Genomic DNA, 24,880 nt, shown 5'->3' on the forward strand with positions numbered 1-24,880 from the left:
CGCGGAACATCATAGCCGCCCCCATAACCCGTGATCTGTTGCTCGCAACCCCAGACGGTTAAGCTTCGAGCTTGAGCTTCCATTGATTGAGCCAGTCGATTCCAACAGTGGCCCTGTTCCTTCGCGATGGACGCAGGGTTGCTGATTGGGGGATTTCGGAGGACACCGGTTGCTCACAACGCGAAAACCCCTATTTCTTGATCAGAATGTCGATCAGAAGGCTACGATGGCACATTGCTCATGTGATATGAGTTGGCAGCTGTCGGCGGAGCGACTCCGGGATCGCAGATGATAATTTTGGATGCGGCTCCTTCGAAACTGTGCGGAACGTTTAGGTTCCTCAAAGAGCTCTTCGCACCTTGAGTGCTTCCCATGGATGGACGAAGTACGACCTCCACGAGGAGCATAGCTTGAAGCTTGGAGATGGAAGCTGCAGGCATTCGGAACCAGCGAATGGTCGACAATGGAGAACCGGGATGCGGGGAGTATCGTTTGCCTCCATCGATTGGGCAGTTTCCGTATCCGCCCTCCTGGAGGGTCTCGGGGTTTCCAGCGAGAACGAGTCCAAGTGTGAGCGAAGCTCGACCGCACTTGGAAAATGTTCGCCGTTCTTGGAAGTTTGGAGCTACCGGAATAGGTAGAAAAAGGAATGCATTTCGGAAGCTCGACCCGACTGTGAATGGACCCGAAACCCTGCGGTTCTCGTACGGGAGGATATTCTGGTTCCCAATGATCGTCGATGGCCGGGTCCCGAAGTGCCCCTGGGTCGTGGGTTCAGGGCTAGGCTCATCACGAAGCGATAAGAATCAGCATACTGCAATCCAAATCATCGAATTCGGATCCCGTGACTAGATTCACCGGATCGATAGTCTTCAAGATACATAAACCGATCCGATCTCTGTCCTCGAAGGTAGCCGGGAATGATTCGTCAAGCGTTCGGGAGGCGAACCATGCACTCGGAGCAAGATGGCGCAAGTTTAGTGGGAGAGGAGGTCTGGTGGGCGGTTCGAAAGAGAGCACAGTGAGGGTCGGAGGCCCGAGGGTGTCTTCAGGCTCTTCGCGCGATACATTAGAAAGCTTCAATCCACTTCGAGCATCTTGTGGGCATTCGAAGGATTGCGGTCTGCGATTACCCATGCCGGGTATGTGGAATATTGAATGGCAGACTTCACGCCGGATTCGAGGATAAGTTCGAGGAATGGCCACACATGCTAACTATGAGGGCCACAGAGTGCCAACTGATTCACATAATTGGAGTCTTGGAGATTATTCATAGTATACGGAAATCATCTCGACGGGTCCTGAAGTGAACAATGATAATACAGTATTTGGATTCTAACGGTCGCAAAGACGGAAGAGAAGGATTCGGCGTCGGCCGACGCCAATGCTGAGCGCGGCTTCCATGTGCACCCACTTCGACGCGGAAGGACCACCGCGAGCTAGAGACTCTGATCGAGAAGCACTTACATTGCGTCTTACGTTGACAAAGATTCTCTGTCAGGAGTGAGGTTTCACTAATTGAATGGTGCGCTCGTGTGATAATCCCAAGCGGTCTCTGGAGGACTGGAAGGGGAGCTGAGAAAAGAATGGAAGAGGTCAATTCAGAGGGGGAGGCCACCGTTCCTTTCCCGACCCCAGGTCCTGAAACAGAAGACGAACCTCCTACTCCTAGCGCTCGCGAAAATAGGAGCTCACTGCGAAAGAACGAGAAACAATGAAAACTTGTGGAACTTCTGTGGCAGTGAGGAAAGGGAATCAAGATTCTCCGCTGATTATCGGTGGCAGAATCAATGTCGTTCATGGCTTAAATGATAGGGCTACCGGCGGCAACAATAATTATGCTCACATTATAATGCTCGCATCGCCGGCTGCGGATCCTTTTCTCCAGGGGGCCTTCCTCGGGAACAGAAAGGGCATGATCCAATCGTCAGATTATAATTCGTTTCGGAGGGACAGAGAGAGCCGTGATCCATTCGGAATTGTGCTCAAGCAGAACCAGCAGACTGACTAAATGACGCTCTCGGATTACCGAGAATCCCACTTCATTGCGAAGGACGTCTTCATCACTGGATTGGGCTGCGAGTCCTCAAAACTTTACACGTAGCAGTCAGGAAAGTCTGCCGTAGCGTCGTCCTCGCTTTTTGATGGGGGTCGGGGACGTCAGAGCAGATATCAGCTCCGTATTCGGAAGGGATGTATCGCTCTTACGCACTGGCATTCATTTGTCAAGACCGCAGCGAAATACTACCCCGATAGCTCTGACCGAGGCATGCTGTGAGGGAATAGTTTTCTTTATCCATGTCCAGTACCTGGGAATAAGTTCCATCAGAGTGCTCCGACAGTCGCAAGCTCGCGCGGGCATGCGTGATATTACTCCCTCGAACCCGACAAATTCATAAGTAGGTCCAAGACGAGGTGTTTCATGGGAGCACCGCCGAGCATCCTATTTGTTGAGGCAGCGCTTCCCGCTCTGGCATACTTCCACTCCTGGATCGATTTAGGACGAAATATCAGATGTACGCTAACTCCGGTATCCGTGAATGGACTCCACCCAGTCCCACAGAAAGTAAACTTCCCGGAGAGCGCTTCTCGCGCAGGATAAACCGTATGCAAAGCGATTCGAGCACTCATACTCGTGCGGAGCAGCTCCGCGAGCTGCGTGCAAACGATTCCCCCACGTCAGAAGAGTTAGGAAGTTCGCTCCTCTCTGTCGATAGCCCTCGGTGCACCCATTGGGCAAGGTAGAGTGTTATCATGTTAAGCTAATTGGATGAGTCGATTGAATTCGTCGCCTCACAATCAGGCGATGCTACGAGCTCGTTCAAAGCCCGTGAAAAAGCTCCATGGAACAATTGTTGTGCCACAAATAGGCTTGATGTTCGGCTGTTGGGTGGCCACAATAAACAAGGCTAAGCTCCGGCCAAAGACTTTTATGAGGAGACATCGTCTACCATTCCAGCCTTGGAGCTGTGTAGAACAAACGTTTACAATGGTTCTGAAGCCCCCTTTCGAGTTCAGTGCACGGAACATGATGGAACTTCTCCAAAATCCTCCCAATACAGTTGCATTACTCAGTGTCGACACGAAGATAGTCCGAAGATGATCCCGACTCTAATCCCCATAGAATGTGGGAATCTGTTTACTCCCATCCCCATCTTCTTGTTCTCGTTCGGGTATTTTTCAAGTTTCGTTCGAGTTTTGCTATCGCGCAGAACAATCATGCAGATCGATGAATGAAGACGGGCGTGTGACATGTGTAAGTTATCTGGTCTTCCGAGCAGGGCGGACGTCGATCCGATGTTCCCCGACCCAGGTATGAATGAGGCTGTGAATAACGACGTATTATGAATATTTGATGAGACGGCCGTCGTCATCAGCATGCGTTCCCGACTTGATGAGTGTCTCCGTGAGGAACGTCCCAATGTGCGGATCCGCAATCACAGGGATGGAGGAAGCTCCTCGGCATGAAGGGTAGCGAGATGAGCGAAGTTTCGCTCTCGAAATTCGGAGACATGCACCGGATATCGGAGGAGGCCAGTGCCGCCGGGTTCGCTCCTGATTCAGTGGTGGAGACGGTAATCTGCCAGTTGTTGTCAAGTTGCCTGGAGGCAACGGTGGAAATTGTTCCGGTAGCAGTAATAAGAGATCCGGCTCGCTTCTCATCTCGTCGCACCAAGCGAACGAACGGAACAAGAAAAGTCGATAGGGGAAGCACAGTCGGCCGAACCACGAAGGAGACTCAGAGAACTGTGAGAAGACAGCTGCTGGGGCAAGCACCATCAACCGGTGGCGGCTGCTCCTGGTATCCGTCGAAATAATATAGACACTGATAGTGTGCACTTACATATACCGACAGGATGAGCGGCCGGACGGCGGGCTGGGCCGAGCGCCCGACCGGCCCGCTGGCCGGCTGGTAGGCTACCGGGTCATCCACGGAGAGTCGGACGGACAGAGCGAAAGTGGGGACACACCGACCGACGGACGGACCGGGCAAGGAAGCACCAACAACCACTACCAAGCGACATATATACACATTTAGACAACATACATACGTGCGGTGGTAACTGCGACACACATATATATCTTCCTCCGCGCACATATATACACCCCACTAGGGCCCCTGGACCCGCCCATGGAGGAGAGGTTTCGGGAGGCGCCGCCTTCGACCGTCAGCTCGCAAATCTCCTTGCTGAGATATCTTCTTACTTTCTCTTATATAGGAATATATATCTATTTAATGGATATATCAAGACGACAGCAGGATGCCACGCTGAAATGTGACGTGCGCTTCGGTTTGTCCGCCACTACTGCAAGCTGACTGGGATACTTTCAGAGTGCTCCGGAGTGTTCGGTGATCAATCTTCTAGTCAAAATGCCGCGAATTTAGTTATTTACCAACTCTTCGGGCAATGCTGTCGTGAACTCGTGCGGAGCAGTCTCTCAACCGAGTTTCCCTCTATCGTACTCTTCATCCTGCTCTCCAATCGAATTCGTCACCTATTTGTTTTCCGCTTGCCTTCGCTTGCGTCTCTCGATTATTTATCGAATTCTTGGTTCCTCGACAAACGATTCTCGGGAAGCTATGAACGCGCTCAATTAGAGCGATCTCTCTTCGAATTCACGCCTCCTCATCTGGGTTGTCCTGCGTGACCGTTCACCCCATCGACACCCCGATACGTGACACTGAAAGTATCACCGGAACGACGCGGTGGACGTACTCCGAATTACTCCTGCTTAGTGGGTGCGTGTGTGTAGTTGACGTGGTCACTCCGGTCGAGTGGAAAAGTGATTGGTGGAGTGCCAACTTTCGAGTTCAACGTCGGCAAGATGTCTTCGTACTACGACTACTACCAGACGCAACAGCCGAGGCGGTTCGAGCCTCCAAAGGACACGAACTACCGCTGTTACATGAACTATCAAAAATTTGAGCCTCAAACAACGCCATACGGAGATAGCCGCGCCGATTCGTACATGGCTCAAATGCCATGTGCTCCATGCGAACCGACACCGTATTTCGACGCTTGTCCGAAGACCGAAGACGCCCTGTCTAATTCTAGCGAAGATCTGTGTTGCAACGACTTAGCTGCGCCGCAAAGCTCACAAACCAGCGCTGGAACTTACCCCGTTTCGGCTGTGCCACCTGTGCCGCACGAGGATCGGACTTGCAGCTCATTGAGTCCCGGCAGCCCGTATTATCCGGCGACACCGAATGAATGGGAGAGGTATTTATTATCGTACCGTCAATGATATCACAACGTGGTGTTGCTCGTCGCTTCAGGTCAATGGAAACGATTAGCGTCTCCATGTACTTCGAAGAAATTTCTCCGTATCTCCTATCGATTCTTGATGGGGGAAAATACAGGGGCGAGCTTAGGTCAGTGACATAACCACTAGCTAAGGGGCAATGTCTTGCGCCTTTGCGTTGATCGAAAAGACGATTTGGAGCCCTCTGACCTAATGAATTGTTCATGGATATATGACCGCAAAGAGCGACAACTTACGGCTAGGTGGAGGACGGACTACACCGAGCTGGAGAGCTAAGCCTGGGTAATGACGTTTTCACGTCGAAACTGCTCATTGAACGAGTTGTGTGGCACGGAGTGCGGGTAGCCCTGGTCCCGTCCCCCGAGACAACTGATCGTAATGCCGAGTAAGGACCAAAACGGGCATAAAGGCGCTCATTACCGTGCCCCCGCACAGGTTGCTTTTACAATCGGAGAGCCCCTGTGATGACCAGCAATCGTCGGTGTCACTTATATCGACTGCTTTTCGGAATTGATACGGGAGCGAGTGTGTGGAACGACTTCAGCTTATCTCCACCCTTCAGAGGGAGCGAATTTTCTGCTCACCAGGTGGATAAAATCCAGAAGTATTCATCGCACATTGATCAGGCTCGCCACCGATGCGAATAGGGTATAGGTATGAAGAGTCTTGTGGAACAAAGTCACTCTCTCTTTGAGCTCTTAATCAGTGGAAGATGGAAGGAGGATATCGATCGCTGGATTCCGTTCTGTTTTAGGATTGTGCATTTAAGTGCATGATATTTCTGTTCTGTGACCGGACTCTCGTTGGCGCTGACGATGCAGCGACACTCCAATTAAGTCATTGATCACGATAGCGTTCCGAATGCGATCTCCTGCCCTGGTCACTTCCGAAAGTAAACAAGTCCCGACAAGATGAGGTCGTTGCTGTGAAATATTTGATGGGATCTTGTACACGGTTCACCGCTTGTTTGGCGGCCACTAAGCACGAAATATACGAGCATGCCCTCCCACCATCCGTGGCCGGTTGTATAAGCCTTAGTTTCGGCCTTTTAGCTGAATGACTTACCCGCTACGGCGATACATGCCAAGACATACGACCGCATGAATCTCATTGACTTCTTCGGAAGAAATATCGGAAATGAGCGTGTCGGACTCCGTCAAGTTCTTCTTCGACTGAATCACGGACGGCAGTATCGGAGCGACGGCTCAAGCCCTGGCTTCTTCCAAGACTTCCCTTGAGCTCTCGAGGACTCCGACTCAGGAGAGGGTTGACCTTCGATGAGAGCAATGGGATTGGAACATGAGCGGCGATTATCTACGTCATGTCTCTGATGGAACTCACCTGCAGAGCAGAAACGGAGGAGTTGTCTTGGGACATGCGGATATTTTTGTTTTGATTGCGGAGGTCGGGAAACACCCCTGACCTCCTCGAGGTTTTTCGGGAATTGCGCTGAAGGCACGACGATTCTCGCCTATGGCTTGGACTGGGACAGTCGACTCGAATGTTCAAATTAGACATGAGCGCTGCTGTCTCAATGTCTAGGGGGAGTAATCGGGTTTTGCTCCCAGCTCCATCATCCTTCCCCATCGTGCTCCGCTATCCCGACTCTACTTCCGATTTCCGAATACATGAGTTTCCGCAGACCCCTGAGAACTTCCGAAGTCGCTCCTTGATTCTTATGCTTCATTCATGTGTCAGTGGCTCTGTGGGGAAAAGGAGCCGAGTCACAACGAGTGCGTCAGAGACTAGGACAATCTATCTACTCTGCCATCACGAGTTCTTGACGTTTTCTCGTCGTCCACACCTTGCGTACTCAATGCGAGAGAGTCGTAGACTATGATCGCGATGAGCTTTACGCGGTTCGTGTACCGAGACCCGGGAGAGAATGAGGAAGCTTCCGTGCCGCGGGACTTCACATTCCGCATTCGTACGACCAGATTGAGCCCAAGCGTTTTCGGATCTCACAATCATTCAGAGAAAATTGCGGTCTATGAACGCGATTTTCAAATCTTTCTCTGGGACCTTCAGAACGAAGCGCCCGACTAATCCCGGATTTTCGAAAAAACCCTCGATTTCCGCTCTGCTCTGAAAAGGGGATTATGTGAACTCTCTTCCGTGAATTTCCCCCTGCAACTACAGCTCTCTCGAAAAGTAATTTGTGGACCACAACCTGTGGACTATAATTTGTGATTCTTCTCGACGTCATGAAGCAAACTCCTGGGGGCAAGGTCCAAAACGAGCTCTACACAGCGGGAATCTACGGAGCCTACACAGCGGCGATTTCTACCCGTAATGGCGAGATCCGCACACTCCATCCTCTAGTTTCTAACTATGTCTTGATTGAGGGCTACTGAATTTCCAGGCATTCGACTGGGACCCCGGAAAGTATGGTTCCCCAGTGTTATCCACCTCAGCAACCGCCGCCTGGAGGCGAATTCACACCGCAACAGGTACGACGTTCAGAAAATCATGGTTCATGTTTATGCCAGCAATATCGATTCGAAGCTTCCATCAAATCATGGTCGGAGGGAAGGATAGTCCATCTCATTCATTTCCGAGTCGATTGCGAGCGTTTGTGGGACAGTATATGGCAATGAACACAGAATGATATCACATGCGTGAATATTCCAATTGAATAGCCATCTCGAACATACGAGCAGTCTCTGATGAGCGAGCCACATTGGAGCCGAAAATCAGGTGTTCATGTCCAGAAGACTGAAAAATATCTTCGGCGAGAGCTTCAATAGACGATTCCGTACTGCGTATTGGTACGTCGGATTCTGGTATGATTGCACTCAGAAGGAGCCTTGTCCTATCCTCATCTTGGGGAATGAGCGAAAAGAAAGAACAGCCTTAAACATACGAGCAGTCTCTGACGAACGGGCAATTTGAGGATGCTCGGAAAGTAGACGAGCACGCTCTCCAATTATAATATTCACGGTATGAGGAAGGGGATACTTTTGGAAGTCCTCGTTCTAGCAACCAATACCGACGGAGGAGCGGAGGTCCTTCGTGAAGGAGTCCCTAACAGGGGGACATCGAAGAGAGAAGAGGTCTTCGCGACGGTGGTGCGCGGAAGAAGGACGAAGAGATCGATAGGCTTACGCCTCCTAACCGAAGTTGCAACTCGAGGGGGGGGACAGAGGAAAGGGGAGGAAGGTTCACGTCCTTGGAAAGACAGACGGGCATAGCGATAGATGTAGAGCTCATACCACTTTGAAAGAATGGAAGTGACGGGTGATAGAAGTACGTCGACGGAATTCCAGGACTGCTCGACAGGCAACATTTCGGCTGATTCGAAAGAATTTAAAAAGGGCGTGCGCGCAGATCCCCCGGCAGTGATTCCACATAAGGGGAGACACAGAAAAGTGATTCGTCCGCTTGGCCTCGAAGAATGCGCCGGAAGCCGCGGCGTCCAATGCGGTGGAGGCAGATTCAAAGGAGAAACATCCGATAGCTTCGCAAACTTCGGGCTCTATTCGTCCATCTGTCGGCCGACCTATCCTCCTAGACTGCAGTGGATGGATGCTCGACGATACGGGCTATGATTGTGACGATGACATCCATGTGCACAACGTTCCATCTCTTTTTGACCGCGAGCCGCAGTTCGGAGAATACCGCGGCTCCGATTCAAAAGTCGATCGGTCCGCTCTCGCGAATTCGCAATCGCAAGCAGGTTCACCTTCATTTTATTTTCTCCGGAATCGTCTAAGTACTGTGTTCACGAGTGTGAACCAAGTCTTCGTTTCATAAACAATCCTGGAAGAGTAATGTGGCAGACGTCGCGCTCGTTCGTTAGGGGAACGAGCCGATAAATCTCTCTTATGTTCGTGCCGGAACCGAATGTTTGGAGATTCCCGAATGGCTCTTCGGGAATGAAATCGACGACCTCGTTGGCACATTTTCCGAAACTGATCGCTCGAAGAGATACTTTTCGGGGAGCATTCGGACTCCGGTTACAATGTTTCTCCAGCTGACTCATGCGGAGAGATGATCTACGGAGGATTTCTTTGATTTCAGCCCGAAGACTGCAATAGCGACCAAGGATCGTCGAAAGACTGCAGCCTCTTGTATCCTTGGATGAGAAGTCAGTTCGGTGAGTCGAGTAATGAGGTTTCACACTGCAGCGATGGATACGATCAAATGTCGATCCGCAGGAATATGCTCGAATGAGCAGTATGTTGACGTTTCCCGGGAATAATCTTTTCAGCAGAGCGCAAAAGAGGCCGTCAGACCTACACGCGTTTTCAGACCCTGGAACTGGAAAAAGAGTTTCGCTTCAATCGATACTTGACCCGTAGGAGAAGGATTGAAATCGCGCACGCGCTTTGTCTCACCGAGCGTCAGATAAAAATTTGGTTTCAAAATCGGCGCATGAAATGGAAAAAGGTTAGTTGAAGTCGAACGAAAACGAGGGAAAAGTCGAAAGCGAGGAGCTCCGTGGCAAGTTCGCTTCCTTCCACTTCTCAGAGTGGTTTCCTCTATGGTCGGGATTATTTCCGACGGCGAAAGCGCATTAGATCAAGGGAAACCAGACTCAGTTCACCCGCCTTATGCGGTGATCCAGGGACGACGCATCTAAACTTTATGGAGCGCACACTGTGGGCTGTTGTTGCGAGCAGGCGTGGCGATAATCAATGGCGTGGAGTGCGGATTTCAAAGCCATAGACAGCACATGTTTGCAACGTGCTGTAAGCCTACTCCAGACAGGTAGCTGGACGGCTCACTGGCTTGCTTGCTTGCTTGTTGGCTCGTTCACTCGAGGCGTGCGGGTGGAACCGGTGTCTGCAGGGTGGTACTCGAGTGAATGCTAACTTATGAGATGGATCCGCGGTCGAGGATCACCCCGCGGAGGGCGATACCGTTACCCCAAGCGGCCCTAAGCGGCCATAGAGTTTGTCACCCCTCGCGAACCGAACGAGCTTCAGCCGAAATCGGCGTGGGAAAGACGACACTCAGAGTTCAGATTACATGCAAAAGCCTTTGCCCCTGATCTGCTGACATTAGCAAAACGTTTGTCACTCCCCCAATTTAGGCCCCCGGAGTCGACGAGTTTTCTCAATTATTCCTCGCAGAGAATGACTGATTCTCCGTGGTCAGAGTCGGGATTCGACATGCGGAATTCCCTTGAGACGCGATGACGCTTTGATGAGGGATCGATCGGATTGACATTCCCCAGAATAGAGTTCTCATGAATGGAGCATCTTCGCGAATCCTTTGCCGTGGGTGTATCGTACTAGGTCATTCTGGGTCATGGTGTTTCCACTCGATGCTCTAGCTCCGCGTCGCTCAGAACCGCCTAATGATCAACAGAAGCAGAAGAAGTACAACGACCATGTGAAGAGGTTGTTCTCTCGTAACGGGACTTTTATCGACCATAGAGGGGGATGCCGTTAGGAACAGATGACTGTTTCCCTCTACGAACTCGCGAGTCAGGTTGATGAAGCAGGCTCGTTCAGAGAGGGTACAACCAGTAACATACCTGAAGACGATCGGGAGGATCTAATGACATCCTCTTTCCAATAAAGACACACCCGAATTCTTTCGCTCGCCTACTCGCTCAGTCAATTCCCTCTCTTTGTTTCTCTTAAGCTGCAATCCCTTAATCGTGCAACGCTCGATCGTTCCTCGGTTCTTGCGTCTCGTTTCTGCTTTGCGTTCGCTCTTTTGGGTATATCTCGGATCCGCAGGAAATACTGACTGATTTACTGAGTCGGGCTCCAGACGGGCGAGCGGGAAAGCAGCAGCGATACGAAAGGATAAGTCTGAGGGAGGGAAAAAGCGAACGACAATCGTATGGTTCTTAGTTATCATCTGCGTCCCCGTCGACACACCGACCGACAGACTGAGTGAGTCTTTCCGTTCGCGAAATAATCCAGGGATGAGAGACAGGACGGAAGCAGAAGGAAGGAAGAGAGAACTGAAGGCGGGAACGGGGAGAAAGAGCCCTGGAGTCGTTCTTCCCCGTAGCAACGGCTTCTTCCTCGCCCTCCGAGGCGGCCGTGGCCGCTGGTGGATTCTGCTAGGCAGGCTGCCAGGTCGGCTTGAGCAGTGCGCTGCTTGGGAGGCAGCTGCAGCGACGGTGGTGAACGAAACACCGAGCGGGCGAACAAGCGGACGGAGCAGGCGTGCTGGCTGGCTGGCAGGCGAGTGAGCGAGCGGCAGCCAGGAGCCCGGCAGCAGCGAACGAGTCCGCATAATGTTGCCATTGCGGGCCATATAACCCCCATATAGCCATCGTAAATCTCCCGTCCGACGGAGAAGCCGAACAGCCGTAGGTTGTAAATTATTGAGGCTCTCACTCGCGTCTTCTCTCACTGTTCCGATCTCGCTGGTTCCGCCTCGGCTGCTGTCACCGCTTGGTACGGCTGAAGCCGCTTCCACTGGAGCTTTCTAACTCAAAGAGATCCAGCAGCTCAATCTTGCTCTCAGCTCTGATGTGAGCTCATATTCACTCCGGTGTTCTCGATCGCTCGGAATCTAGCTCGAACCTAGCCTTGCTCCGATTTCGCGGCCCCGGATTCGGCTCCGATGGATCTCGAGCTAAAGCTCGGAAACCATCTCGAGTGACCGCAAGCGCGTATCGGTTAAGAGCTCGAATATTTACGTGAATCGTTTATTGGAATCAACATTTTAACGGCAGTGATATCATCGGCATAGGCTGCGGGAAAGACGAGAGGATATCTCGGAGGAGCTGTAGGAGTATCGAAGCGGTATGAGAGACCCTTCTGAAGCCATAGATGCTCCAAGAAGGACTCATTCGAAGCTCTAAGCATTCCTACGAAACGAATTCCTCAATTTCGATCGAAAGCAGCAATAAAACGCAGTTCCCGGTCGATCTATGGAGGCTCTCTACCCCAATAAGGAAATCGCGCTGCTCTTCGTTGTGGTGAAATCGCTACTAGAGGTCGTTTTCTCTCCCGTTCAACGAATTGTTGAGCTGACGCGGCCTGATCCGCGGTCGAATCAGTTATGTAACTCCCGACGAGATGACCCACAACGACGCGGTTAGTTCTGCCCACCGCCACCAACACCGCGGTTGCTCCTCTCGGGCATATCATGGCTTCCGGGGTGATTCAGGTTTTCACGAACGGCCGCAGCAATCGTCATTTTACACTCACTGGTCCAGGGACATCCTTGGGGTTGTAAAATCAAGCCTCCAAAATATTCTTGCGAATTCTGTCGCGGCATTATTCTTAGTCTAGCAACGAAGCTTAAAACTAGGAAATGAATGCAGGCTATTCTACCCATGCGGAGATCACGAGCTACAACCCTCTCGCCGGATGAGTCTCCACGATAGAGGAGGCGGGAGCAGGTCGGAATCGCCAGGTCGGAAACATATCTATCTCATTCTCTCCGAACGGGCTATATTTATCCCCATGTTCAGTGAGATATTGAGCATTCGACATCTCCAGTGGAATGGAAAGATTACAGTAAGGAATGGAAGGGCGGAAACTTCGCCCCGTAAGCTTCGCGAAGCAGCATCAAGTTTGGCCCAACGCTCTCCCGGACGCATTGGAGATCTCGGCCGATGCTCAACCTGCGAGAAATAAGCCTACGGAGCTGCTCGCGCCTGGCTTGCAGACTTCACGCGGCTCTGCCCTCGATGAGCTTTGCATTTATCTCGAATTCATCTCGAGAATTGGAAGAGCACTAAGCACGCAGTGCCTTCAATCAGTCCTCCCTCCCCCCCCCCGGTACCTCCGGAGTCCTGCCGAAATGAATCTTCCGCAGATCGAGCAACGTGAGGATCCCCGGGTCGGATACCTAATCTTCTTTTAAATTCGTAGTCGTCAATTACGACTTCGAGGGGACTTCGAAAAAACGAGCTGGCTACGATATTCGAGCCAGCGACAATCAGCAGACGTCAACGTCCATTCGGCTCATCCGGATCTGCATGCGATATGCTCCCTGAATTATCCGACGGTCCGTCAACCCGGATAACATCGGCCGAGCTGCTTCCAGTTCAATGAGAGGGATCCGAAGAAGATATCGACGGTGCTTCCTCATGGTTCATACGTGCGGTCGACTTGTAGACGGCTGGAGGACGAGTATGGTACATCCCTCGAGAAAACGCATCTTGAATTCCCTCAACCACTTTGGGTTCTGCATATGTATATTCGCGCTCCCGACCGAGAAATATATCTTACCAGCTCGTTGAACACTCCTGGGAGATGGCATGGCGGCAAAGTCAGCCCCGCATTCTTCCCTTGGAGCATAAATGCTCATGTGGGCCATCGGAGCCCGCCCGGAACGCGCAAGTTTGAGTCTTTCAATTGCCTCGAATGTCCCGATTCGCAGGATTCCGGACCTCCGGCTGCCTTCGTAGCGAGATCGAGTCGGAGTTTAATTCGATTGCAGTGGTCGGCTCAATCTACACATCCTTCGAGGGATTTTCTTCTGAATGAGGGCTCCTCGTTGCGTACCTTCCGGGCACGATGGTCGGCGAGGCGATCCCTACCGCATGAAGCGTCCCGAGAGTCTCTCTCGTTGTATTATTTGGTCGCTGGATCATTATCGAATCTTTGCTTTCACCGTACATACTGCGTGCGAATCATGCGGAGTCTAGAAGTCTTCTCGTCGCTTGTGTCTCGAGTGAAGTTCCCTAGACTCTCTAATTCGATACGCTTCTTCCCGCTCCTACCATGGCATCTCTCATAGAAGAGCCCGTCCTCGGAGTGAACAGCGACAAAACATATTATGATGGCGACTCGAGGGTCGTTCTCGAGAATTTCCACGAAGTGTTGATCCAGCGTGGTTGAGTTCTGGCGGCAAAAGCGTATTCTCAAGGACTCTCCTCTGACGTCTGGCGGAGTGAATGGCTCGAGTTTTTCGCACGTCGAACCATTCATTCACGGACGAGCATTCCAAATGCCATTCATGAACATATCGAGTAAACACCCGGCCCTTTGGCATGCAGTGGCCCCGAAGCCGAGAGAAGTCCTCTCATGACTTCGAGCTGCGATAGGCCGCCGCAATAGATGCAATTGACTCGGAGACTCTTCTCCCGCTGGTACGGAATGCGCCCCGGAGCGGAGCAGAGGAGCGAGATTTCTCCGATCCGAGTTGTCCAGTTGGGGCCACATAGATAGCCAGGCAGTGCAACCCACCGTACGAGCTCCCGAGCAAGCGAGCGAGTCAGCAAGCGATCGACCAACAAACCCAACCCCCGACAAACAGATAGACAGTCAGCCGGGCAGATAGACAATTCGAATAGAGGCGCGCGAGTTGTTTCTCGGCTTCTTGTATTCCTTCTCTTCATCGTCGTAGGGGGGGCGGAGCCTTGGGCTCTCATAGCAGCAGCGGCAGCAGCCGCTGAACAGAGAGAAGGCCTTCCCAAAATGATATGGCGGCAGCTTCGACCGGCGGCGCTGTGAGCTCTGGGTGTCACAACCGCTCCCGGACTACCGAAGGAGATGCTTGCGCCATTCCGATCTAAGGAGAAGTTGTTTCTCCTGACTCAAACATATTTTCCCCTCTCGAATTGCTTATTCGTGTGGGGATCGATCGGGAACCCTACCCAGAGGCCATTTAACCTCACAACGCTTCAACGCTGTTGCTTGTGACTAGTCAACAAGGCCGAGTAAATCTTCAGTTGTCCAGCCGACCTCGAGGGAAAAAGCACGGACGCGTCATTCATCTCAGAGGAATAGAACTCTGATCCTTCCTCCGAGTTCCGAGCGGCCAGACACCTCAAAAACATTCCTGTGGGTGTTTCGCCGCACCGAATATCGAGAATCGAGAACGACAACCAATGTGGCTCTCTGATTAATCGTCGACGTACACTGTTGAAGATAAGGCGCTTGATTGCGCATGCTCCTCGTCTCCGATAGATGGGATGGAGTGTTCTCTGACTCCAGACGTAGATATTTCTCGTGGTTCTGACTGTGGCTTCGCTATTCGATCTGTCTGGATCGCTTCGTTGCGATGCTTCTTGTCAGTAGCTTACGCAACGGCTCATGAGCCCAGCACTCCTGAAGGCAGTGGCGCATTTAGCGAGGAAAGATAGACATCTGATGCATACAGATATCTGGTATCGTCATGGAATATTTAAGATGAAGACAGGCAGACAGTTGAGAATCTTATCCCGAGACTCCGGAAAGCTGAGGAAGTAGAACAGGACGACGTCAACTGGGAATGAAAGGATGCGAATCCTCCGGGGAGTAAATGAGAACAAGCCTGATCCGACGAAGATCAAAGAGAAAGTCGGTCGTCATGAGAAAAGCCAGTGCTCCGAATTCCAGCCTGACAGACGCTCCGCTCAGCATGCTGCTAATCGCAGTTTGTGTGCTTCAGGCAGTAGACGCGATGAACGAGCATTCCAACTCCAATGTGCAGTTTTCTAGTGCTGTCAGTGACGACTAACTTCCCGAAACAGTAGCCTGTTGGCATAGGTTTAACCGGAGGAACTGGTTTGTTGAGCATGAGGCTCTCAAGTCTCCAAGATAGATCATCTCCGCGAGCAATCGCACCTGGAATGGTGTTGGAATGGGTCATTCCTAAAAGAAGGAGGGTGCCCATCAGTGTTCGAGAAGGTGACGGTTGACTGTATCGCAGAGGTTTCCGGACTGTGCAGAAGATCGCTTTAGCGAATGCTGAAGAAGGAATCCAGCCCCCTGACCTGTCCAACGAACGATCCGGACACGCGGACCCGAAGCCGTATGGGGAGGGGGGCGGGGCTCAGTGTTCCTACTGCTTAGGCGAACCAAAAAAATGGGGTTCCGCAATATGGAATTAACGGAAAACGTCATTTCGATTTCAGGAAAGCAAGACAAAATCTCACGAAGAGGTTTTCGAGCCGGAGTACAGTGAGACGTGAGCGACCTTAGGACTGACGAATTGTCTCCAGCTCTACCACTTTCACTTTCGTCTATTCGTATCAGTAATTCAGTCAGGCAGTCTGTGTGTCTGTCCCTTGATAATTCGACTTTTCGACGTGTATTTTCTCCGGAAGGATTCCGGAGATTTGAAACTCGTTCGGTTTTGTTTCACGACACCCCGACAGCGACAGATGCCTCCTCAGCAGAGAGTCGAACCTCTTTTCTACCAAAAAAAGCGAATTCTGGAGTTCAACGAACAAAGAGTCAAGAAGGAAACTATTCCAAAGAGTGCGAGTTGCTTAAGAAGGAGCGAAAGTGAAACTCGCGTGTGTACGTTCACAGGGTTGACGCGACGGGTTCGACGCAGCTTTTGAATGAAATCAGCTGACTTCGACGCGCGGGATACGATCAAAAATAAGAGAATAAAATGTCATAGTGAATCAATCTCACCACATCCAGTCCGCTAGTCAATCGACCGGTTTAATGATTCGCCGGCTGGGCGGTCAGTCTGACCTCCGTGCAGTCGATCTCCATGCAGCGATCTATCCTTTTCTTCTGATGATAATTGACCTACCACATAGATTTCGCTCTATACCGCTCTATTATCATGATAAGAAAAAAGATATTCAGGACCTTCAAATCAAACCTTATCGAAAACTAATGAAGGCGTCGAAAAGGAATGAGATATGGTATCAACTAGGAAGAGTACTGAGACTTCGGCTATTGGTGACGACTCGAAGATCATTATTGATGACGATACTGATAAGTAAATGGAAATAATATCATTAATAATATATACAAAGAAGAGAAAGCAACGATCAATACGGAGAGTTTAGCTCTGGCGATAATGATGGAAGTTTAACCAAAATATTTAAGTAAGCAAGGTGATGACGACGGAAAACTTGAATTGAAGTTGAGAACGCGGACCTCAGACGGACGAGTTCGAACCCACAGCATTTAAGTCGACGTCTAAGATCTCAAACCTAGTAAACGCAATGTTTCTTAAGCAATCAATATACGAGTGTTTTCATTTATTGAGAGGAATTAGGAAATCCAAGCAGGGGCCGCGCGGCCCCTGGACAGATGCGCCGGCGCCGCTTCACCTCTGTATGGCCTTGTCGCGGAAAAGCGCGACTCCGATTCGAAGAGATTCAGTGGGTGTGAACTAAGCGCACGCAACGGGGTCAGATTCCTTCTCGATGCCAGCTATGACGACGTCGACGGAGAGGGAGCTCGGCCGATTAGAGGATGATGAACTCGGAGGTCGGCGTAACCGGCAGATTTCGACGCTTCTCCCATCGCGTACCTACTTCGGCAATCCTAGCTGGTCTGACGCCGCGGTTGTCGAATAGACCCCGCACTGCCCTCCTTCAGTCCGGAGTTACGCACTCAGTTAGAGGAGGAAGGAAGTGCCGGCAGTTCTACCCTACGGGGAAGTTCCAGCGCTGCGGAATACACGACCTGAAGTATCAAACAGCGGAGACTCAGGGGAGCCTACATCGAGCGTGAGTCACACGGTGGCACAAGACCGACACCAAGAGCTGCTCGAGCTGCTCGTGGATTCGACACCGAAAAATCTTCGAGGAGACGAGGGGGAATTACTTTCGGGATCGACGGAATCCTCCGGATTCTTGATCATTCGCTAATTCGAGTCGCCCGGGGGTCTCGTTATGATGAGGGGGGTCCATGATATTGGGCTGATAGCGGCTTGCCGCAGCATCTCGATTCTCCACCGTTCCCCAATAGGATTGCTCAAGAGATTCGCTGAGGATGGCCCCTCTAATGGGACAATCGCGGTCGAACGTCAAAGTTTCCGTTTTAAGAGGTAAATCGCCTCGCACGACGTATTGAGTCTGCTCAGTCAGAGGACTACAGAGCCCTACAGGGAAAACTCGTGAGCAGGAGCGCGGTAGAATACCATTGGGTGAGAACATATATGGAATCAAGCTGACAGATGACGACAGCGGAAAGAGCCTCTAGCTCTCTGAGTGTACGCAGGCCGGTCGAAGGCATAGCTTTCAAGCTTAGCGAAGAATTATAGCTCGGCACCTCTGGTTCGAGCGATGCTTACAAGCTAGAGAGCTAGAAATATTTATATTCCTGATTCGTGATTGGGTTTTCGATGCTTCCGGGCCCTTCTCGTCAATCATGTTTCGGAGCGATGCACTCCCGCGAAAGTGCTGATCGACGAGGAGGAGAACGTCTCGTCGAATGTATCCATTGCTCGGTCTGCATCGACCCTTAGATACCTTCGATGTGTGTCAAATGCCCTGCGCCCAAGTGAATGCGTAATCGGCTGGATGCTCCCTCGTTGCGTCGCGTCGGTGTCGTCGCAGGTTTCCAGGACTCGACTCATCGGTAGTTAGTCATCAGCTCAGGAAATCTTCGTGACGCAAAATCATCGCAATCGAACTCAGATCAAGGACACGCAAATCTGGGGATGTCTAGGATCCGTTCGCGCTCTGAGATTCTGCTGTCTAGTATGCGTGTCCTCATCCTACGTAGGCTATACAAATTATGAACTCTGCTTGAAGAGAACCACGCTGTTCCTCCATCTCTTCTCTGTATTGGGGTAGGGGAAACATTCTCCACCGCGGTGCAGTGTCCGTACCCTTCAGTCGCGAGCAGGCTCTGATCGCGAGCAAGGTCCCAACTCTCACACAGACCATATTTCCTATCCTTTCCAGCCCTCCGATGGTCAAGAATGTCTCCCGAATGGCCGTTAAAGCGAGCGCCCACGACGCGGCGCGTCTCGACAGGTTGGAGTTTCTAGAAATACGTAACCGGGAGCATTCCGGAGTTGCTCGGAATACGAGTGCGGATGCCCGCGCAGGAGAAATCCGGCCAGTTTTCGCGGGGCTGGTGGCACGAGAGAAATAAGAATGGCAAATCAAAATGGAGTATTTCCATATCCATAACACGGATGACACAGTTAGATTGCCTCATACAAGTTGAAGAGTTCAGGGAATCCACATTAGTTCCGCCGCATGGGATAGAGCTCTCCGGGGAGCCCGGCTCGAAGTTTTAAGCCTAAAGGATGCCGCGCGGTAAAGCAAATAAATACAAAACCGATGATTCGTGTTGCCTCGATGCATGCCATCATTTGAGAAGGTGTAGGCTGGAAGGAGAAACGCTGCAAAGCTCAGGAAATGCCCGATGTTGCTGGCACCGGCCCCATATGCCCTGATGCATCTAAATGTGAAGTTTTCAGGACGCCCTAGACGGCAATTAGCAGGGCTGAACTTTCGTCGCGGCATGTCAGCCCAGAATTCATTCTTCAGCTCCCATTGACTCTCTATGGGAGTGTGATGTGGAAAATCACGCTTCCAGGAACGACTCCGGCATTGAATAATAATCAGCTTCATGGGCGTAACTTCTCCGAGATTCAGAGAAAACGACTATCGGACTCCGTCACGGATTCCTCTCGGAAGCAAGACTCTAAAGTTCACGAAGATGGCCTCCAACACCGCCTCGACGATACTTCGGTGACAGCAAATGCTCGACAGGCTTTCCTTAGCAGAAAGACGAGCATTGAGCGAGTCAGAGACAGCCGCGGAGGGGGCGTACTCATTGTTCCCCGTCGCCCGTAGTCATCTCTACGTACATCGAGCTTCCCTTTCCGGAACCGTAGCATACCTGTCAAAGGAATGCTCTCTGCCGTGGCGGAAACTCTCGGGGGGGGGGGGTCCTTCCTCATTTTTGAGCCGGATCGAGCGAGCTTCGGGAGGGGATTTCGACATGCGCCCGTTGTGCGCTCCCTCGGAGAACGCACACAACAGAAAGAAGTTCCGAATTCGAAGTCTCTGGCGGAGCTTCTCGAGAAATGGAATTGCGCGATTACTGATCATCCCTCACCCTCAAGCACAAGAGGGCCCGGACGCGATCCTGACATGGCTCCAGCTCCCAGCGATCCGCTCCCTCCGGAAACGGCCTGACCGAGTGCGAAACTTTAACCTTTGTGAATCTAAATGGTGTTTCGATCTGCTGGTGCAGAAGCGCTTGCCTGTCTAGTGCCCGCAACAGACGTGAGGCCCTATACCAAACTTCCGTCGGCACCGTCGGCGCTCTACGGCGTCAACGGATGAACGACTGACAGAACTCGTTGCCTGGACAACGGCGCTGACTCGCCCCACAACAAACGAAGCGGCAGAGGAACTTGTTGGACCCGCTGACGTTCGCCGGTGCTCCGTCCTCCGACCTATCTCTGTACCTCCGGAAAAAAGTGCGCTCAATCCTCAAGCAGAATGCCGATTCTCGACCGGTGTTGGAATCCCTTGATGATGTATCACTTCACCAACGTGAGGTTTGGGAGCTACTACTGCGCCGTCTACACCATGGTACGTGATTCGCTGATCCAGAGCAAGCACCTGCCGGTTTGAAACTCAGATCTTTCCTCCAATTTGCTACGTCACAAAATAAATTCTCGTCCCTGAAACATTCCGGAGCTTTGTGCCATTTTGAGACCGCGCGGCCGCTTTCGGTGGTGCGGAATGGAGGCGAAACTCCGCGTAAGCGCTCCTCGAGGCAAATGACTTAAACGGAATCATTCTCTCGATCGCAGGTCCTCCATATCGTATTCATTTTCTATGCGATATACGCAATTCAAGGCGGGAGAACTGAATGGTTCTTTTCTCCCTACTTCGAATACTCACAACGAGGAACTACTGCAGCTGCGAGTATCACCATCGTACTCTGTCTCATCTTCCTTTTCTTCACGTTCCTGTTGTGCAGAGGCGTGCGGAGGGATAATCGGTGAGCTTCCCCGTTTTTCCAGCGGTTCGTGGCAGATCCCCCGACCGTATCACGAAAACTTGCAGCGTCGTGTTGCCCTAACTGTTATTTCACCTGTATATTGAATTGCAGGTGTATGTACTTCCCATGGATGATGGGTATGACGATCGAGATTCTGTTGATGATCGGTGTGGGGCTGTGGTACATCGTGCGCTACTACCGGAACGTAAGTGAATACTCTGGCTCTCTCTGAATCGTCTACTCATTCCCAATCACCCGAGGTGCCATTCATTCCCGAGAATGATTCCCAGTATATTATATCTTCCAGCTTTTCTCTGTGCTCGCCGCGATTCTACTCTGGACCATCGACGGATTTCACATTTACTGTCTCCTCATCGTGATATCTCAGTACCAGATCGTGAAGAACTTGCAGGAACCCAAATTCGAGTTTCTTTATCCCTGAAGTCGCTGGAGTCGAGACGCGATTCTGATCCCCTGATCAGAAGAGACTGCCAATCAGATTAATACCCTTGTACATAAAAGACGTGTTGAGGTCGGTCCGTTCCACCAAGAGGACAGCCTCGTATTCCCAAAACGTACGCCCGCTTGAAATTATCGAAGTTTACCAAGGATCAGCTTTCTTCTCGACTCGGAGTTTTCCGACAGTTCTGTCCTCGATTAGACATAATTTAGGATTCGATGCTGCTGGAATGCCACGTCCCGTCTGGGGGCTTATTCGGAAACAGACCAGGATCGGTCAGTGATTCGCCAAACCTTTCCGAACTCCGTATCGATTCTTTTCCGCAGTCATAGACGATATGGTTCGTCTATCGCGCGAAATTAGGGAGCTTCGGTAATTCAACTGATTCGATAACCACGAATGTTCGCCGCGATGAAGTTGACGAGGCAGGATTCCTCAATGGCCCGATGCTATTTTAGTCAATCTTGAGATCGGTACAGTCCTAGAATGATACGCATGATTCATTGCCGAAGTCTCGCTGTATTTAAGAATTTCCGGGAGGAGATCCGGGCCAAAACCCAGTCGGACGGAACTCAGCGATCAAACCTGCCGACCCTTACGTCACATTCCCCCTCAAGCGCAGCTCCCATGTCCTCGGTCCGTGAGTGCTCGATTGCTTCCCCGGTAAGCGCCCCGGTCCAGGCAGGAAGCGAGATTCGAGAGGAGGGGAGAAAGGCGCAATGATCTCATGGTTTTGATGTGATGTTTCATTGACTTTCGAGTCACGGACGCTAGCACTGTACTGTTCCAAATGTAAATATTGTCTTCATCATCTCCGGCATGTACTTAATAGCTAATAAAGTATCCTCTAATATTTATCGAATGCATGAACGACGCTCGAGTCCTCTTGGGTTAGCTGGCACTAAGTAAGTCGCGCAGAACCTCGCCTGAGCTGGATCGATTGACTTCTTGAGAATCATCGGCGGAAGCTGAAATCTACACCTGTACACTTCACGATTCGAAAATATCATTGGCTCAGCAATAGTGAAGGCAATTAGAGTCGTGACGAGAATCTCGGTCCCTACCATCTTCCTTCCTTCTTGGAATCCAAGCTCTATCGTAAACTAAGTCATGACCGGAGGAGGCTCATCCTTCCTTCTTATCCGAAGCTAGAATCGGTCAAGCATGACATCCGCCCAGCCTGATCGATCCAGTGAAAATCCAGTGGCGCATACAGAATAGCCTCCATCGGCAGAAGAATCAGCCGTCCGAGGAAATATCCACTCGAAGTTCCGAGGAACCCTTACTCGTTTGTTGCAATGCTCGCTCCGAGAACGTAGGATCGCCCAGCTCTGCTTGTCTGGCTATGGGAACAACTCGACTCCACCGGATTCCGTGATATGCCCTGCTCAGTTCGTTCCTGTGAAGGCTGCGCGGAATTTTCCTTCAGATATCGGGCGCAGAAATTCCGGTCAGTGACCCTCCAGCGCGGGACCCATGCCTCTTTCAAGAACCGGCTGGCGACTTCGTGGCTCAAGTGAAGCTGCGCTGTACCGTTAGCCCAGAAATGAGAGAGTTGAATATATCCAAAGGAGATCCGGGCAGAAAAGCCCATTGGAATTCAAACTCAGGAGGGGGGGGGGAGGGGTCGGAGGTACAGAGGAACATTCCATAAGAGTACGAAAGAAATCGATTGACAGTGCAGCATCGACGGTCAGCTGTTCTCCGTTCAGATCAAGCGCGCTCCCGAAGACTCCCGGTTCTGTGAGGATATCTGACCGTGAAGAGAGCCTCCGGGGGATCTCCGGGGATCTGACATACTGTGGAGTGGACGCCTTCCACGATTCCCGGCTGGATTCGAATGTCAAGGAAGTTGGGAAAATAGTTTCTCATTGCCTCTCCAAAGTTCTGACGAACTCGTTGCCCAGACGACGGTGGCGACTCGCCCCACAACAGAGCAAGATGCCAAAGAACTGGTCTTACCATCAGCGGTTGCCACCACACATGACTTTGACAACACTCGGAAAAAATTCAGAACGGCGAATGTTGTGAGAGCCTGTCCTGGATCAGGGTTCAAAATCGTTGTTAATGGCGAGGTAACTAGACTTGTCGCGATTCTTGAGGCTCTTCCCGTTTTAGGGAATCCGGTGTATTTCCAGTACAACTTTCGCTGCAGAGAGTTATCTTAGTGCTCTTCGCTATTTGACCGGGAAAATTGCCTCGAAATGCCGATCCTCGACCGTTGCTGGAACCCCTTGATGATGTATCATTTCACGAATGTACGCTTCGGAAGCTTTTATTGTGCCGTGTATACTATGGTAAGTCACCCGAGTCCCGGAACATTCCACCACAGAATTTCTACTCTGTAAGAGTGACTTGACTGCGTGAAGTCACAGTGTATGGGGCAACTGAGAAGAAATTTGCTAATTACAGGTCATCCATATACTATTCATATTCTACGCAATCTACGCGATTCAAGGAGGACGGACGGAATGGTTCTTCTCCCCGTATTTCGAGTACTCACAGAGAGGAACTGAGCGAGCCGCATCCCTGACCATTGTTCTATGTCTCATCTTTCTCATGTTCACATACATGCTCTGGAAGGGTATTAAGAGAGACAATCGGTGAGTATCTCGACGCGCCTGCGAGGAAACCAAGAGACCAGCGCCTTATGAGAACCTCATCCGATCTTGGTAGGCTCCCCGATGCGTATTTCATACCTTCCGATTACAGATGTATGTATGTCCCATGGATGTCAGCGATGACCATCGAAATTCTCCTCATGATTGGCGTCGGACTGTGGTTCATCGTTAGATATTATCGAAATGTGAGTTGGCAGTTAGAGGGATCTCTCTCAGTGTCCGGATTTCGTTCCAGATTCAACCTGACATTCTCCCTCTTTCCTTGCAGCTTTTTTCCGTCTTAGCCGCTATTTTGCTCTGGACCATCGATGGTTTCCATGTGTATTGCCTCCTTATAGTGCTGTCTCAGTACCAAATCGTGCGAGATCTTCAGGAGCCGAAGTTTGAGTTCCTCTACCCTTGAGTGCTTGTCGAAATCAGGGCGTCAGTCCAAGACATGCGAAGGCGTGGAGTGTCGACGGTGTGGAGTGCTTGGGAACTGCCTTATCGGTGCCACAGATGGCTGATGCTTCGAGCTCGAAACTCGCGAACCCGCAATTCTCATTGTCGCAGCCAACTCTATGCACAGAGAGACTGCGATTCTCGACCATCCATCCATCCATTCTCCTATGTCGTCATACTCGGATACGTCATGCTTTGAGATACTGCCCCATCGATCGACAGGATGAGAGTGGCCACTATGGAGGAGTCCCGAGGGTCAAATTGTTGAACAGCTCGTTCGGGCGTGGTAGATTTTGTTTGCATGGTCTCTGTCGGAATCCCGGACCCGTGAGAATGATACTCCTTAAGCGAGAGCTCCTAGCAGCGCGGATCTACTTCTGAATAAGTCATACTCAAGTGTTTTTCTCTAGGGATCCAATATATATTACCGCAAATCAAAGTTTTTACTTTTTATACCTCTTCAAATGAAGTCAGAGCGCCTCTGTAAACGTTCGCGGAAATATTCAGTGCCTATCCCGCAG

The 24,880-nt window shown here is 51.2% G+C and overlaps 3 protein-coding genes across 3 annotated transcripts; all 3 read left to right on the forward strand.

Moving 5' to 3' along the window:
* Positions 1 to 4,827: 4,827 nt before the first annotated feature.
* LOC100897942 (homeobox protein Hox-B7-B) lies at positions 4,828 to 16,084 on the forward strand. The gene is made up of 5 exons (XM_018641190.1): positions 4,828 to 5,222; positions 7,628 to 7,715; positions 9,286 to 9,361; positions 9,476 to 9,654; positions 16,028 to 16,084. Exons 1-5 carry the CDS (start codon positions 4,828 to 4,830, stop codon positions 16,082 to 16,084), a joined length of 795 nt encoding a protein of 264 aa, XP_018496706.1.
* A 4,245-nt stretch (positions 16,085 to 20,329) lies between these two features.
* LOC100898088 (uncharacterized) lies at positions 20,330 to 21,279 on the forward strand. The gene is made up of 4 exons (XM_003747869.1): positions 20,330 to 20,422; positions 20,647 to 20,837; positions 20,949 to 21,042; positions 21,145 to 21,279. Exons 1-4 carry the CDS (start codon positions 20,330 to 20,332, stop codon positions 21,277 to 21,279), a joined length of 513 nt encoding a protein of 170 aa, XP_003747917.1.
* Positions 21,280 to 23,501: 2,222 nt separating this feature from the next.
* Positions 23,502 to 24,321, forward strand: LOC100898227 (uncharacterized). The gene is made up of 4 exons (XM_003747870.1): positions 23,502 to 23,594; positions 23,710 to 23,900; positions 24,010 to 24,103; positions 24,187 to 24,321. The coding sequence occupies exons 1-4, from the start codon at positions 23,502 to 23,504 to the stop codon at positions 24,319 to 24,321; spliced, it is 513 nt and encodes a 170-aa protein (XP_003747918.1).
* Positions 24,322 to 24,880: the final 559 nt, after the last annotated feature.

The sequence above is a fragment of the Galendromus occidentalis genome, unplaced genomic scaffold (assembly GCF_000255335.2).
Source record: "Galendromus occidentalis unplaced genomic scaffold, Mocc_1.1 scf7180000077525, whole genome shotgun sequence".
Taxonomy (NCBI): Eukaryota; Metazoa; Arthropoda; class Arachnida; order Mesostigmata; family Phytoseiidae; genus Galendromus; species Galendromus occidentalis.

Coding starts and splice junctions, on each gene's coding strand:
- LOC100897942 (XM_018641190.1), top strand. CDS start 4,828: ATGTCTTCGTACTACGACTACTACCAGACGCAACAGCCGAGGCGGTTC. Junction 7,716..9,285: donor GCGAATTCACACCGCAACAG/GTACGACGTTCA, acceptor CTTTGATTTCAG/CCCGAAGACTGCAATAGCGA. Junction 9,362..9,475: donor TTGGATGAGAAGTCAGTTCG/GTGAGTCGAGTA, acceptor TAATCTTTTCAG/CAGAGCGCAAAAGAGGCCGT.
- LOC100898088 (XM_003747869.1), top strand. CDS start 20,330: ATGCCGATTCTCGACCGGTGTTGGAATCCCTTGATGATGTATCACTTC. Junction 20,838..20,948: donor GGCGTGCGGAGGGATAATCG/GTGAGCTTCCCC, acceptor ATTGAATTGCAG/GTGTATGTACTTCCCATGGA. Junction 21,043..21,144: donor TCGTGCGCTACTACCGGAAC/GTAAGTGAATAC, acceptor TATATCTTCCAG/CTTTTCTCTGTGCTCGCCGC.
- LOC100898227 (XM_003747870.1), top strand. CDS start 23,502: ATGCCGATCCTCGACCGTTGCTGGAACCCCTTGATGATGTATCATTTC. Junction 23,595..23,709: donor ATTGTGCCGTGTATACTATG/GTAAGTCACCCG, acceptor TGCTAATTACAG/GTCATCCATATACTATTCAT. Junction 24,104..24,186: donor TCGTTAGATATTATCGAAAT/GTGAGTTGGCAG, acceptor CTTTCCTTGCAG/CTTTTTTCCGTCTTAGCCGC.